The sequence below is a fragment of the Triturus cristatus genome, chromosome 3_1 (genome assembly GCF_964204655.1).
Source record: "Triturus cristatus chromosome 3_1, aTriCri1.1, whole genome shotgun sequence".
Taxonomy (NCBI): domain Eukaryota; kingdom Metazoa; phylum Chordata; class Amphibia; order Caudata; family Salamandridae; genus Triturus; species Triturus cristatus.
In genome coordinates, this window is record NC_140583.1 from 723114125 (window position 1) to 723129081 (window position 14957).

Consider the following 14957-nt stretch of genomic DNA (forward strand, 5'->3'; position numbering starts at 1 on the left):
GGGCCTCGCAGGTAGTCTCGGGCCGCCATGGTGTTATCGGCCCCAGCTACGCATTTGCCGCAGCCGGCTGCTGCGTTCAAGCAATAGTTCCAACCAGGTTCAGGGTCTGTCTGGGTGCTCTCCACAGTGTTCAATTCCTCCAGGGGACCAACAGTGTTGTTCAAAACGGCCCTGGCTGCACGATTTTTGAGGATAAAAAGCGTGCTGGTGCAGAGCTCACAGCAAACGTGTCTGCTATGATCCTCGGCTAAGCCACACCCCCATTAGGGTACAATATTAGGTTTAATAAATGCTATCTCCGCCTAGAAAACAGCTGCAAATTAAATTTTTTGACTTTTTGAAATATTTATTACACGGCAAGCCCAATTCCCTGGCGACATTAGATTTGTTATAAATAATTTTGAACAGTGACTTTTAAAATGGCACCTTTGCCCTGTCTGAAATCCATACAAGCTAAGTCTGTATTTAAATTGGTGTGTTTAGGTGTGAACTTTCTACCTTAACAGGATGGCTGATGGGCTGGGCCCAAGGACTTGATTTATTTCAAAGAAGCCTAAACTAATACCCAGGCCTGCACCCACTTTTTGTCCCTCCAGTTAGACAGGCCTCCATTCCATAGCGCTTCTATTTTACATCACAGTGTCAGATCTGCCAGAGTGTCAAGACCTACATGACACGTCTGCTGAGGTTTTTCATATGACAATGATGGCACACTTCAAAGGAGGGAAACAAAATGCCAAAACAGTTTGTGTGTATCCACTGTCTGTTTGCTGAAACTCAGCATTCTCCTACCAGACTTCTGTTCCGGTATTTGTTGCAGGTACAGGGACTTCCTAAAACTGGATTTTAGTGTTATATGTGGGAGGGCACTACATCTAACACTAAGGGCCTTATTACGATAGCATCTGACCGCCATCGCAGTGGGATTTGGACTGCCTGACAAGTATAGTTGGCGGTCCCACCTGCCATATTATGATACAACCACTGTGTAGGCAGTCGGAAACATGCCTTTTTCTATTGTGGGTTGTGCTGCAGCCCATAAAAGGACCACAGAAAATCCTGCAGTAGAAAAAGGGATGTTTCTAAACATCCATGCACCGTGTGGCAGGCACAATTTGGTGCCTGGCACACGGCGCATTGAGGTTTGTGCCCCCCCCGGCAGAGGTCCAGGGGGGCCCTGCTTGAGGCCTCTAAAGTCCCTTTCTGACAGCCTTTCCATGGTATCTGGACCGACATGAAAAGATTGTGTGAAATGGCACAGGCACTGCCTTCGTTGTAGACATTACTGTCTGACCTGCAGCCCCGATTTGCTCCAGGAGCCAGTCAGAGGTGCTGACCCCCGCCCTATGTACTCTGACCGCCGGTATTGTAATCCAGCGTACGGACCGCCGCCCTCGATGTCTGCAGCACTAAAATGTTACTTGCACATTACTATTAATATCTAAAACAATTACTTGCAAATGATTTTCATTGGACAGAAACATGAGAAATGCTAATAATTCAATGGAGTGGTCTACACTACACACTTGGCAGCGGGTATTCAGCCCATAACTGTGTAATGTTTCAAAACACATCCCAACAGCCAAGGAAGCTAGAGAAAAATGTTACTTCACACAAACAGACAGATTAGACTGTAGCTGCATGTGAATTTCAATAGTTTTCTGAAACGCAAATGAAAAACAATGCAGGTGCACAACATTTAAGCATCAGTGTAGCTTGGTTATGCTAACTAAACCAAAGCTATACTAGCATTATTTTTCTAAATAAAATTCGTTTTTCACAATTGTAACTCCTTAAATGAGCTACTTTGGTGGTTGAATAACACTGTGGCCTGCAATAGCATTTTTCAAGTCAATTTTCAACTGCCACCCGAAAAGATCCTGGAATCGTACCTGAGCAAGGCTTGGTTTGGATGCCCACTTACAGGGCTCCACAACCAGGGCCATTTGGTCCCTCAAGAAATATATACTACATATTAAATTCAAGGAGTTGCCACCTAGAGCCTAGCCAAGAGCCTGTCTAAAATGATTACACCGGGGATCTGGGGAAAATTAGATTGAGGATGCCCATATCTTCAAGGGAAGAACTAGTTGTGTGAGTTCAGATTGGAGTTATCCACAACCACTCCTCGAGGGTACGAATTGGATGGATCAGATCGTCCAAGTGTGTTGGTTGCCTAAATGAATGCAATATGCATTGCACCAGCTCTGGAAGTCTGTGACAATGATCCTGGCAACTTTTTAAAGGGAAATAGACAAACTACAGGTGGAGAAGGCTGATGCAGAAGTGAATTTCACTGACAGGCACTGAAAGATTCGATATGTAAGAGGATGGAATCATGGAGGTTTATGACAACCCCACTGCCTTGCCCAAGTGGTAATTTTTTTGCAGTAATCAAATGAAACAAGATTGGACGTGAGGTGTGGAAGAATCTTTAAAGCAGGTTTTGGTAACAGCCAAAGCTTGAGGTGAAAGAAAGGTCATGATAGTTCCAAAATGTTTAATGTTTGATTTGAAAAATTATGCAAACTCTGATGTAAGAAATATAGGCATTGGTCGTTGTGCAACTGACCAGCTTGAGATATATGTGCTTATCAGTGTTGTACAACTGTACACAGAAGGCAATACATGGGGGCCAAAATGCACTTGAGCAACGGGTTTAATGCAAGCTTGTTCAGTTGGGTTAGTTGGACAATATTTACCTGAGTTATAGTGAAATCTGGGCAAATTGAACACCACATGCTTGCAGCATTGTGGAAACCGTGCAGTATCTGCTGTGGTCATTTTTAAAACTTTAACAACAGGCAATATATACTCAGGGTTATTGTGGAACATATAAACCCCATCAATTGGCCCACAGTTATAAATCTAAGTCCTGATGTACACAACATAATCTAGGCCAGTGTAATACATCACATTGCTATGCATCAAACAGTACCATACAATATAACTCATTGTCGTAGTTGTTTGTGCAGACAGGAGTCTGGGAGATATACATCTGCCATATCCCTTAGGTCGGATGAGCTATGGTTGCCTGGCCAAGAGTATTCACCAGTGGTTATGGGAAATGTGGACTGACAGTGTTTGCTGCTGCTGAGTGAGGCTTGAATGGGCCCCAAATGCTCTGGGCCTAGATGTGGGCGGCTGTAACGTGGCATACGTCTCTGAACCGTCACGTGGCCCAGTCAGTCAACAAGTCCTCCAACCTAGGTGTGGGCTGTCTGCACCAGTTCACGGCAACTCTGGGGCAGATTTACAAGCCCCTTGCACTGCCAGTACGTCACTTCTTGTGACGCACTGGCAGCGCATTTCTTTGCCCCATATTTACAAGGACATGAAAAGCCACCATGCAATCTGCTTTGCTTTTTGGAAGCGAGAGCAGGTTTCCTGCTCTCGAGTCCAAAAACCAAAGCAGAGTTTGCTATGACAGGGTGGGAGCCATGCTCCCGAACTGCCAAAGCAAACAGCAATGTCCCGGGGGTGGGCACCCCAGGACATTGCAGGAGCTGGCCCTGGGGGGTGGCGGTCCCCAGGGCCATCGAGAGCTCCAGGAGGGGGGCCGCACTCATTTGCATAGCCCCGGGGAGGTGGTAGTCCCAGGGGCCGGGTGTCCGTAACAGACCCCCATATTAGTATATTCAATGCCCCGGGGAGGTGGTGGTCCCGGGGCAGTGTGCGGGGGGGGGCCCAAGCTCCCCCCACACTAATTATTTATCAAAGCTACAGGGAGGTGGCGGTCCCCGGGGCTTGAGGGGGCCCACGAGGCCCCCTGCCCTTATTCAAATAAAGCCCTGGGGAGGTGGTGGTCCCCGTGGCTGCGGGAGGGCCCACGAGGCCCTATACCCTTATTTGAACAAAGCCCCAGGGAGGTGGCGGACCCTGGGGCTTGGGGAGACCTGCGAGGAACCCCTACCCATAACTAATAAAGCCCCGGGGAGGTGGCGGTCCTCGGGGCTCCGGGGGCCTCCCGCCGACTCCCACTGCATTCAAAGCTCCAGGGAGGTGGCGGTCCCCGGGGCTTGAGGGGGCCCACGAGGCCCCCTGCCCTTATTCAAATAAAGCCCTGGGGAGGTGGTTGTTCCCGTGGCTGCGGGAGGGCCCACGAGGCCCCATGCCCTTATTTGAACAAAGCCCCGGGGAGGTGCCAGTCCCTGGGGCTTGGGGAGACCTGCGAGGAACCCCTACCCATAACTAATAAAGCCCCGGGGAGGTGGCGGTCCCCAGGGCTCCGGGGGCCTCCCGCTGACTCCCGCTATATAATTAAGCATTGCCCCTGGGACCTGACCCACCCAGGGGCTTAAGAATAACGAAGCACGGAAGCCCACGTTTGTGTTTTTTGTTGTTTTCTCGATCGGATTCGCGCACCCAGCGTGAATTTGGTTGATTTTATTTTTATTTAATTGCTTTTTTGGGCCCTTGGTGTCTTTGTGGGACCCCCTGAGCAGGCCTAGGGGGTCAGGGGGTTTCTACCCTGCCCCATTTTCTTGTTTTTCATCTTTTTTTCACCCTTTTTCTTGTGACTCGGTTACCAAGTCACAAGATGGCTGCCAACACTTCCTGGTTTTAAGTGTTGGCAGCCAATCAGAGTGAAGCTCGTGCCAGGGAGGGTCCGCGACTCCTCCTTGGTGCTCAGATATCGATAACGTTTATTTCTTGAATTTCTCTGTAACTACTGAATGGATTTACACCATTTAAAAAAAAGGTTGCTTTCTGAACCAAGAGCTAAATTTTTGCCAAATTTGGTGTAATTCCGTTCAGCAATTAGGGCTGTAGCCTGTTCCAAAATTTTCTGTGGAAATTAACATAGAGAAAAGGTGTTTTGGGACCCCCCTTTTTTCTTGGCCCCCGCTTGACGAGTCACCCCCAAACTTTCAAGACAGAAGCTGGCAGGAGCGGGCCATTAGTTTTGAAAATTACGCAAAGATTCGTCAACCGGCGCCAAAGATATTGGCAAAAGAAAAAACGCTTTTCCTATGGAAACTTGGTCCTAACTATAACTAACTACTGGCAGCCGCCAGTGGGTTATATATACCTCACCGAAGTTGCTTCTTCTGGCTATTATGGCCCGTTGAGGGGTGGCGTGATGCCGGCGGAGAAAACCGGTAATCAATTTGCTCCAGGAACAGAATTCCAACAGCGCTCTGAGGTCGCTCACAAAACCACCAAGACTCCAAAGTTTGATAACAAAAGGGGTTTGTTTCTTCATAAACCCGCCGTGATGCATTTCACCCTCAAAAGGGATTGTAAGGGTCAAACGCCTCTCGGTGGTTTTGTGAGCGACCTGAGAGCGTGATTGGAATTCCATTCCTGAAGCATATCTATCTATCTATCTATCTATCTATCTATCTATCTATCTATCTATCTATCTATCTATCTATCTATCTATCTATCTATCTATCTATCTATCTATCTATCTATCTATCTATCTATCTATCGATATATGTTATGTTAACATTTTGATTAAGCGCAACAGCTGCCCCAGCAAAGAGGCGTCCAGGCGCTGAAGAACCACAAAAGCTATACTGCAGAAGGAGAAGAATAAAAAAAAGGACAGAGAATCCTAAGGGGAAGGGAACAGATGGGTCTTAATAGCTTTGCGGAAGGCAGACAGGTTTTCCAAAGAGCGGATGTTCGGTGGCAGGGAATTCCAGAGCTTGGCTCCCAAAACCCTGAAGGAGCGACCGCCAATACGGCAAAGCTTTGTACGGGGAACAGTCACTAAGTGCTGGCCTAATGAGCGCAAATGGCGCTGTGGCACGTAAGATGTTGGGAGTGGGCGCAAGAGTTCTGGACATCCGGATTTGAGGATCTTAAATGCCATGGTAAGGGTTTTAAACTGAATACGAGATTCAATGGACAGCCAATGCAATTTTCGAGTGGTAGTTCTGACCGAACATCTGCGGGGAAGGCCCACCAAAGCTCTTGCTGCAGAGTTCTGCACGCGTTGCAGTCGCGCTATCTCCACTTTGTTGGCGCCCAGGAGAGCTTTTCGCCCTAAGTGGGATGGGTATTCTCAGACGTGGGACCCGTGCTCACTACGCCACTGGAGTCAAGCTATCCTGGCTGATGACGGCTGATAGCCAGAAACCGGTCCTAGGATGCTTGATTCCGGTCCAGGGAAGACATGGCTTGGCATTTCGGGCTGGACTGTTCCCATGAGGCACAGGGTCAAGACTGATTTGCATATGGCCATGTCTGAACTGGGGTGGCGTAGTGGGCAAAAGAACGATGGATTTAACCCAGATCTCTTGACTGGGGGAGAATGTCTGCATTGTCAGCATTCCGTCCATCATTTGTTTGTTGCAGGAGTAAAACACTGGCATAGTCCAAACGGGAGAGAATTATGGATTGAACAATCAGTTGGCGGATTTTAGAGTCGAAAAAGCCGAGTATCGGGTTGAGACTCCTCAGCAGGCCCACACAAGTAGCTGCCACTTTTTTTGTGTGGGTTTGGAAGCTAAGCGAGGAGTCCATCCAGACGCCCAGATTTTTGACCAAGGATTTAGGTGGTGGAATGGAGCCCAATGAAGAGGGCCACCAGTGCTCATTCCAATAGTTGGTATTCTTCCCGAGGAGCAGCACCTCCGTATTGCCTGCATTAAGCTGCAGGCAGTTATCCATCATCCACTGGGCTACTGCAGCCAGGCCATCCCTAAATCTCAAAGCCGAAGTAGAAGGAACTTCGGTGAGAGTGATGACCAGCTGCGTGTCATCTGCATATGACACCAGCGTAAGGTCCCACTCCTTGGCCACTGCCGCAAGTGGCTGCACATATAGATTAAAGAGGGATGGGCTGAGTGCAGAGCCCTGAGGGACTCCCTGGCCGATGGAATGGGGCTGGGAGAGAAACGGGGGAGCTGATACCCGGAAGGATCTGTCCTTCAAACATGAGCGGAACCATTCCAGGGCAAGACCGGAAATCCCTACTGCCGCCAGACGATTTACCAGAATGTAATGAGAGACCGTATCAAAGTCTGCGCTGAGATCTAACAAAATCAGCGCAGCGCTCTGACCGGCATCGAGAATTGTCCGGAGGTGTTCAGTCGTGGATAGGAGGGCAGACTCAGTACTGTGGCCCGGCCTGAAACCGTTTTGAGATGGGTCCAAGATGTTATTTTGATCCATATGTTGGGACAGAACATTGTTTACATGAGCGTCCGCAAGTTTAGACATCCATGGGAGTAACGAGATGGGTCTGAAGTTTTCTAGTTTGGAAGGGTCTAAAGTGGGCTTCTTAATAATGGGGGAGACCCGTGCTTGTTTCCAAGCCGTCGGGACACTAGCCGAAGAAAAGGAAAGATTAAGTATAGAGGCCAGGGAAGGTAAAAAAAATTCTAAAGATTCAATAAATTTAGCCGGCCTCATGGGGTCTGCTGGGGAACCAGACTTGACTTTCCTGCAGAGTTTGGTTAGATCCTCATACGAGATTTTTGGTATGAGCATCAATGTGGTGCCATTAATAATAGAGTTAGTGGAGTTAGGCGGGTCAGAAAGGCGTTGCGGGAATGATCTGTACATTTTTTGCACTTTTTCTACAAAGAAAATGGCAAGGTCCTCACATTGCTGCGCGGAGGTGATGCTGGAGGCAGGGGTTCTGCTACTCTGCAGTATATATATATACATATTCAAGTTCACACTTGCCCCCAAAGGCTGCCCGTGAACAAAGATGTATGAATTTGAAACGCGTTGGGCAATGCTATTAAAAGGAACTGACACGCTGTCTGTTGGTGCGCTGCAGAGTTATTTATTCTGGTGCGAGTGCGCTTCGTCTTTGGGCAACTTGTGGAACTTGTATATGCACGGCAGTCCTGCCGTGGAAGCGCACCACCATTGATATCTGAAAAGCGGATCTGGGGCCTCATTATAGTGGAGCCTGGCGGAGCACCAGATTGCATTATTTAGCGCTTCACAGCACCGTGTGTTTTCCAAACTTATCATGGTTTATCGAGATGGTATGATGTATTTAGCAGCACTTGTGAAGTATTATTATACTTGGGACTACCTATCCCACAATGCTTGGTATTTTATCATGGACTCACCTGATGAAAATGAACTTGAAAATGGGTATTTATTGAGAGTCCCTTGAGATCATTGTGGATCCAATGCTGCTGCCCGTGAACAAGGATGTATGAATTTGAAACGCGTTGGGCAATGCTATTAAAAGGAACTGACACGCTGTCTGTTGGTGCGCTGCAGAGTTATTTATTCTGGTGCGAGTGCGCTTCGTCTTTGGGCAACTTGTGGAACTGATATATATACATATATGTATGTTTCCAACAAATGCTCAAAGCTTCGGAAGGGCACTCGGCAACAAGCTTTATTCTTCGTTAGTAGGACTCTGGGCGGCAAGGAAAGTCTTTTTATTCTCGGCTTGTTGCGCTGTCTGGCCTCGGAATGGTTTCCAAACCACAGCCTCTCTATTGCCTTCGCAGAGATGGTGCACCTTCCCACTAAGAAATAATTGATGTTCGATAGAGGACTACATGTCCCAGCATGCCAGTAAATGAACTGCACTGAGCCAAGCCCACTAAGGGTAATTGAATATTGAGGCATGCACAATACAGGAAATAAAAGAGAGCCCTGACTGTTGTAATTCAAAAGAAGCAAGCCTATGTATGAGTAAGATGCTTTGATGCATCGAAACGCGTCAGGCGGTGAAGAAGTTTCATGGCATGTCAAGGACAGCCAGATAAGAAAACCGGATGGTTGGCTTGTTGCCGAGTGCCCTTTCAAAGCTTTGGGCATTTGTTGGAAATTTATATGTATATATGTATATTTAAGATCCAAATCCAAAAAGTTATTACCTCATAGTGAAAGGAAAATGATGAGAAAAACTGATACAGACACAGGAGACCCGACTCAGGATCCCCAAAGCCAACTACCAAACCAAGAATGCATTAGAGGGGTGTCACAACCCAAACACCCCTGCTGAAGCTATGCCCCTGCCCGTCCTACCTGGGTCTTCTAGTTCAACATGGGATCTCAAGACTCCGTTACCACATAACACAATGGCCTGGAGTCCCTGCCTGAGATCACTTACTTTAAATGTATTTTTCCTGCACACACTGTTCTTCGTCTCTGCTACAAGAAGTCTTGATAATAAAGTTGTCAAATCAGTGCATGTGGGCAGGACTCCATGTTCCTATTCCATGCCATTTACAAATCATTTTTTCGAGTGACTGAGGCCCCATGTACTAAGCCTGAGTCGCAAATAGAGGATGACACACATCCAAATTAATAGTGCAAACCAAGTCATAGGCGAGCCATGAGCCTGGCTTGGCACTAAGAATCCGTGCATGAGCCCAGCCATGAAAACATTTGGTATGTATATCATGCAACAGTTATAATGTGAAAATATGATATAATCTCTTCAAAGTTCCAAAAAGTGTATTTCTTTAACATGCAAAAGTTTTTCAACTTAGCACCTCAGATCATATCACTGCATATAGACAGACATTTATTAAAAGTGATAGTTTTTAGAAATATTTATGGCTCACTCCCAGCACCAATGCCAAAAGTGAACTATGATACAAGTCAGTAGCCATGTAAATCTGGCCTGGATACTTATAGATTGAGCAACAGTTGATTAAATCAAGTCTTAGATGTACTTGTACAGTACAACTCTTGAACTCAAGTATTTAAAAATACGGTTATACGTGAAAAAGAAAAAAGCGGCTCTGTGAAATAAACTATTTGCCTAGGATCACACAATTTGGACAAGAAGGAAAGCTGGTATTGATTCCAGGTTATCCAGTTATACATTTTGAACTCCGCCTCCATATAGGCATTTCTCTCTCACGTTTACATCAAAGGATACTATTTTCTCTTTCATACTTCCCAACCAGAAAAATGACACAGAGACAGTAGACCTGACTCAGGGCCCATGAACCCAACAACCAAGACAATAATGCATTTATTTGGGATATGTCACACCCCAGACACCCCCTGTGAAGTTACGCTCCTGTTCGCAGGCTACTTACTATTAGCATCTTGTAACCACTGCTGCCATTGAGCATTAAACAAGATAGCTTACACACAACCACAAACGCTGAAAAAAGGTGAACTGATACCAAGACTGACTAAGGTTTTAGGTCAAGCGTCACAAACACTAGAGCACCATGACTAACAGCACTTCCAGGAATTCAGACAACCTGTTGCCTGGATGATGGCACATTAACAGCCAATGTTTTAGTCAAGTCGTCCAACTTTTACATCTAGTTCATGTAATAAAAAAAATATAAATAACATCTACATACATACATACATAGATGGATTTAGAGTCACAACTTTTCATTCATTGTTCTGTTCAACTGGCATTTGCATGTTGCTTCCTCCAGTAGGGGTCGGTGTCCGCGCAGAGTGGTGGGGCAGGGTCAGGGGGGACTAACGAGTACACAAAAAAAAAAAAAAAAAAAATAACTTACCTCTCTTTCCTGCCGCATTGCCGCATTGCCGCATCACTGCTCTTCTCCTCCTTGCCAGCACAGACTCCCAGAATCCCCTGCAGCCAATTCTGACGCTGCTCTCATTCACTACAGCAGCGTCAGGATTGGCCTGAACGCCCTCGATTTGCGATCCCAGGAAGACGGAGAGCCAGTGACTGCTCATTCCAACCCAGCAATGCAGCTGGGGTTGGAGAGAGCTTCAGTGCGCATGATGCTTTGGCTGGCCTGCGACGGCCGGCCATACTGTCATGTACACTGATCACAGTGCCCACCACTCTCCCTCCGTGACTGCCCCCTCCGCCTCTCCCCTCAATGGCCTTTCCCTCAAGACTCACCCACGGGAAAAAAATATAAAAATAATATACCTGGTTTATTATCATTTTATTTTTTAATTTTTGATGTTGCTGGTGGGTGGACGATGCTCCTCTGCCTTAGCAGAGGAGAAGCCACTGGCTTCCTCCCATCACAGCATGCAGTATTGGGCAGAGTGTCAGACTAATTCAGACTTAGTCATCCTTGTGTGTTTACACTATGGCTTGAACTTACAGTAAATCAAATCCAATAGAACATTTTATTAGTATCAATAAGAATCAGATTTTCTTGTGATGTGAAAACTAAAAAAGAGTGCTATAACTTTTCTAAGTGCACTTGCCTGAAAGGACGAACCCATACTGTTCAATTAAATGCCTTTTTTAATTTAAAATATTTATTGCAACCAACTGCCTGGCAAAAATAGGTGGTGGCATGTTTTTTTTCTTTTGTGACATATATTCACTACAAACTAAAATAAATAATAATTGCAGTGCGGAGGCCAGACCTATTGGCTTTGCTAAAGTGTGTTAACGAGGCATTTGTATACAGAAATACTCTGCAATTCTCCTGTGTTAGGAGTCAGACTCACCCGAGCGTAGAGTAGAAATTGTGCATGCGTAAAAACGTCATAATCCAGCGTTCTGTTCACTTGAATGATAGGGGAATTAGCACCAGCCAGCCTGAAGTGACTGGCCCCATCCTGCGGAAAAAGGCATATAGTTTAATTCAAATATTGTAAAAATGATACTCAAAGTAAAGCTTATAAGTTATTTATTCTCAAATGAATGACACACTCAACCCGGAGGCACAGTGCATAATGAATCACTGAAGGTAAAACAAACCGTCTAAACTGTCAACATGAGAATGTCCAGCTGTCAACATTCCAGCTGGTAGCTGCCGCGTGCAGGAGGGGAGGGGCGTGCGGTGAGAAGCAATTGGCTAAGGTGGACAGGTTAAGGAAAATTATTCAATTTCAAGTGTAAGTAGCTGGAGGCGTGTTTAGGTCTAGTGTTACCCAAGACCATTCCTAAATATAATATACTAACTAATTCACATTGTTTTTCTGCGCACTACAGCATACAGTATGGGGCACTTCAGCCATTGGCTAACTTCACAGCGAGTTACGGCATTCCACTCCTTCACAAGGAGCACATCAGTATTCAAAGTAGTTCTGCCATTGTAGGCAGTACTAGTGACTACTATGGCAATGCGTGGCTTTTGATACCACAAAATATTTAGTTTTTAACCACTTTTTAAAAAATATTGGTGAGCACAGAACAGCTCTCCCAATAATATTGTTTTACAAAAACCATGACAAAAAACACTAAAGCAAGCATTGATGAAGCTAAAGAAAAGCAGTCAAACACCAAACCTACTAGGTTTGCCAACATTTGTAAAGTTTGTGTTCGTGTTTTTTTTAAGAATGGAAATAATAATACTGCATGGTAGTTGATTCATCAAAATGTAAGGCGCAGGATAAGGGGCAACACAGACCTTGCCACCAGGAAACATCTTTCAACAACCTTCTATTCATTACTGGGTTTCAGAAAGTAGGGCACTGAGTGGAAACAACTGAATATAAACAGGACTTTTCTCATGCTTTCTGATCCAGCTGCTGTCTTCATGACCTACCACTGACCACCCTCAATTGACTTGGATACAATGCTGCTAGTGGCCAGATGAAAACTGAAAACTAGATCCCGGATGAATCTGCTGTGTTTGGAATGGGAACTTCTGTTGCACATTATCACATAAAATATACGGCCAGGTAGGCAGACTGCAAGTTTTATCACCCAGGCTATAACTCCAAACTAAGTGGAGTTATACAACACACATTGGCGAATAAATTATTTCTGGAGTTTATTGCCAGCTTTTTGATTTTGTCAATGCTTGTTTTGTTTTGTTATGGTTATTGTAAGACATTACTGTTGTACGAGCTGCCAGGTTCTCACCGATGGTAAACAATAATATATAAAAACACTAGCTAAAAAAATGTTTTGGTCTCAAAAGCACATATTGTTGTAGTAGCATCTGGCGCTTAAGGTAACTAATTTGTGTATGATATGCTCCTTGTGAAAGAACAGAATGTGCCACAGTGAAGTTAGCCAATGCTGAAGCCGGCAGACTCATTGTTCCATGCAGTATGCTTTAGTGGAGGGACGATAGCACGTGCATGACACAACAGTACATACATGGATGAAGATGCTGGCTGAAAGTATATTATATACATAATTTTAGTAAAATCAAAAGGTCTTGGCTAACCCCAGACCTAAACAACCTCTCACCCCATATGAATAGTAAAACAGCCAATTTCACTGCAATGTAAATGGATTCTACTGTTCCTAGTCAATCTCTAACATGTGCTACTTCTTGTGGTTTTCATGCTGCCTGCAGACATCAAAGAACTTAATCTGCTTAGTCCTTTCATAGGTTTCTGGCCAGCACTATTTTTCCAGCCAACAGATAATAAGACCAGCAATTTCCGAGTCAGACGCAAGGAACCGTTCTACTGATCTATAACACCATACCTGCCAACAGTCTGTGTCTAAAAACATGTAGGAATTTTTAGGTTTCAAAATTGTTAATTAGCATAGCAATGACATCACAGGGAAATGATATCACGTGACCTTTGGCCTAATAATGAAATAAAAAGAATGACATCATGACGTTACCTAGTCAAGAGTCAATATTTACACAGCCTCTTCCCCTAGGCGCAGTTACTTGCCAACAAATCTCTTGCATCTCCCTGTTGTCTAAGAACCCCTTCCATAGCTAAATGTACTGCCTTTGACACATCCTGATCAGAATCAGGCATGCTATGTCAGTGATCACCTGAGCTGATCACACTCTGTGAGGCTTGGAAACAATTGGTGCCTGGAGTGGTGGAGCTGATGTTAGGAAGTTCCTCTCTGTGCTATTCAGGCGAGTGGTACTAGTAGAGGCTGGGGAGGTGGTGGGGCTAAGGTACATTTAGTGACAGGGCAAGATTAGAAGGGTCCTCTATCATTAGGTAAGGAACCAGACTTAAGCAGTAGGCGCTGCTTATCGGGTCTTGGGCGATAGTGGTCTGCAGAGGTAGTGGGCGCTGGTGGTATTGTCGGATGGTGAGGGGACCAGCACAGGTAGTTGATGATGTGCTGCGATGCAGGTCGGGAAGACTTATTAGTCCATGGACTGCTTAATCAGGTGGGGCCTGCAAAGGGCCAGGCCAGTGCAGAGGTCTGCAGGAGGGGTTGCAGCAGCAGTGCTTGACTTCCCCCTTCTGTGTCAGAAAGTACAAAAAGTACCACCGAAGAGTCCCGTTATGGGTCGTGAGGATGAGGAGAGTGCGAAGAGGAGGATGTAGGCAAATAAGCCGCATCAGGTCTCTCGGATAATGGCAAAAACAATGGGTGCCCCAGTTTGCATAGGGAGCGTCCTCACCTGTTGCAGTAAAGAGCTGCATAACTACCACTGACTGGTCTATGGGTGGGCTGCACTGGTGGTAGAGGTGCAGGGATGAGGTCAAGTTGTGTGCACTCGCCACCCCAGAGGAAGGCACCCGAGTTGTCTACTGATGCTCCAGATATGCAAGGTATAATGGGAGGGAGAAGGGCCAAAGCATGAAGGGACGTGCTGAGAAGAGGCAAGCAGCAGGACTCTGTAAACACAGAAGAGGGGAAGTCCAGCTTAGCGTGCACAGCGGTGACACTGTTAAAGAAAATTAGAGACACCAGGGAAGAGCAGGGAAGGGGTATTAATCGAAGTTTTAAGGGGGAGAGGCAGGATTGGGTTTAAACCGGATGGATACATAGAGGATGAATACTGGCTGACACACTCACAGAGTGGGGGGTTTAGTGACATTGATAGTGGGCAGAGGAAAGAAGGGGCTGAGGGCACTTGGGATCCTTATCAAGAGACAGCATTTGAGGGTGAGAGTAGAACAAGTCAAAGTGATAGGACAGGAAATTAGGGTAGTATAGGAGGTGCGGAAAAGAGTGTTGGAGATGGGTGTGGGTGGAAGATGAGTGTGAAGGTGGGTCTAAAGGGTTGACTCCCTTGGAGTCAGGGGCTTAGTGCAGAATGAGTGCACATGGTTCTGAAGATGAAAAGAAGAGTGATGTGATAAACTTTATACTGGGTGTGATTGAGTAAGTTTTGTAGGCTAGGGAGTGTGCTGCGGTAGTGTGTTTTTACAGAAGGATGTCTGGGGTTGAGAGC

At 45.9% G+C, this 14957-nt stretch overlaps 1 protein-coding gene across 5 annotated transcripts in view; it reads right to left on the reverse strand.

Annotated features, from left to right (window-relative positions):
- The window catches only part of CDHR5 (cadherin related family member 5), a 342674-nt gene that overhangs the window by 115315 nt on the left and 212402 nt on the right, over window positions 1-14957 (reverse strand). For all 5 annotated transcript variants that reach the window (XM_085644838.1, XM_085644842.1, XM_085644841.1 and 2 more), the window contains exon 6: window positions 11347-11457. In XM_085644838.1, coding sequence (XP_085500964.1) covers window positions 11347-11457 — 111 coding nt within the window. The remainder of the gene's footprint in view (window positions 1-11346; window positions 11458-14957) is intronic.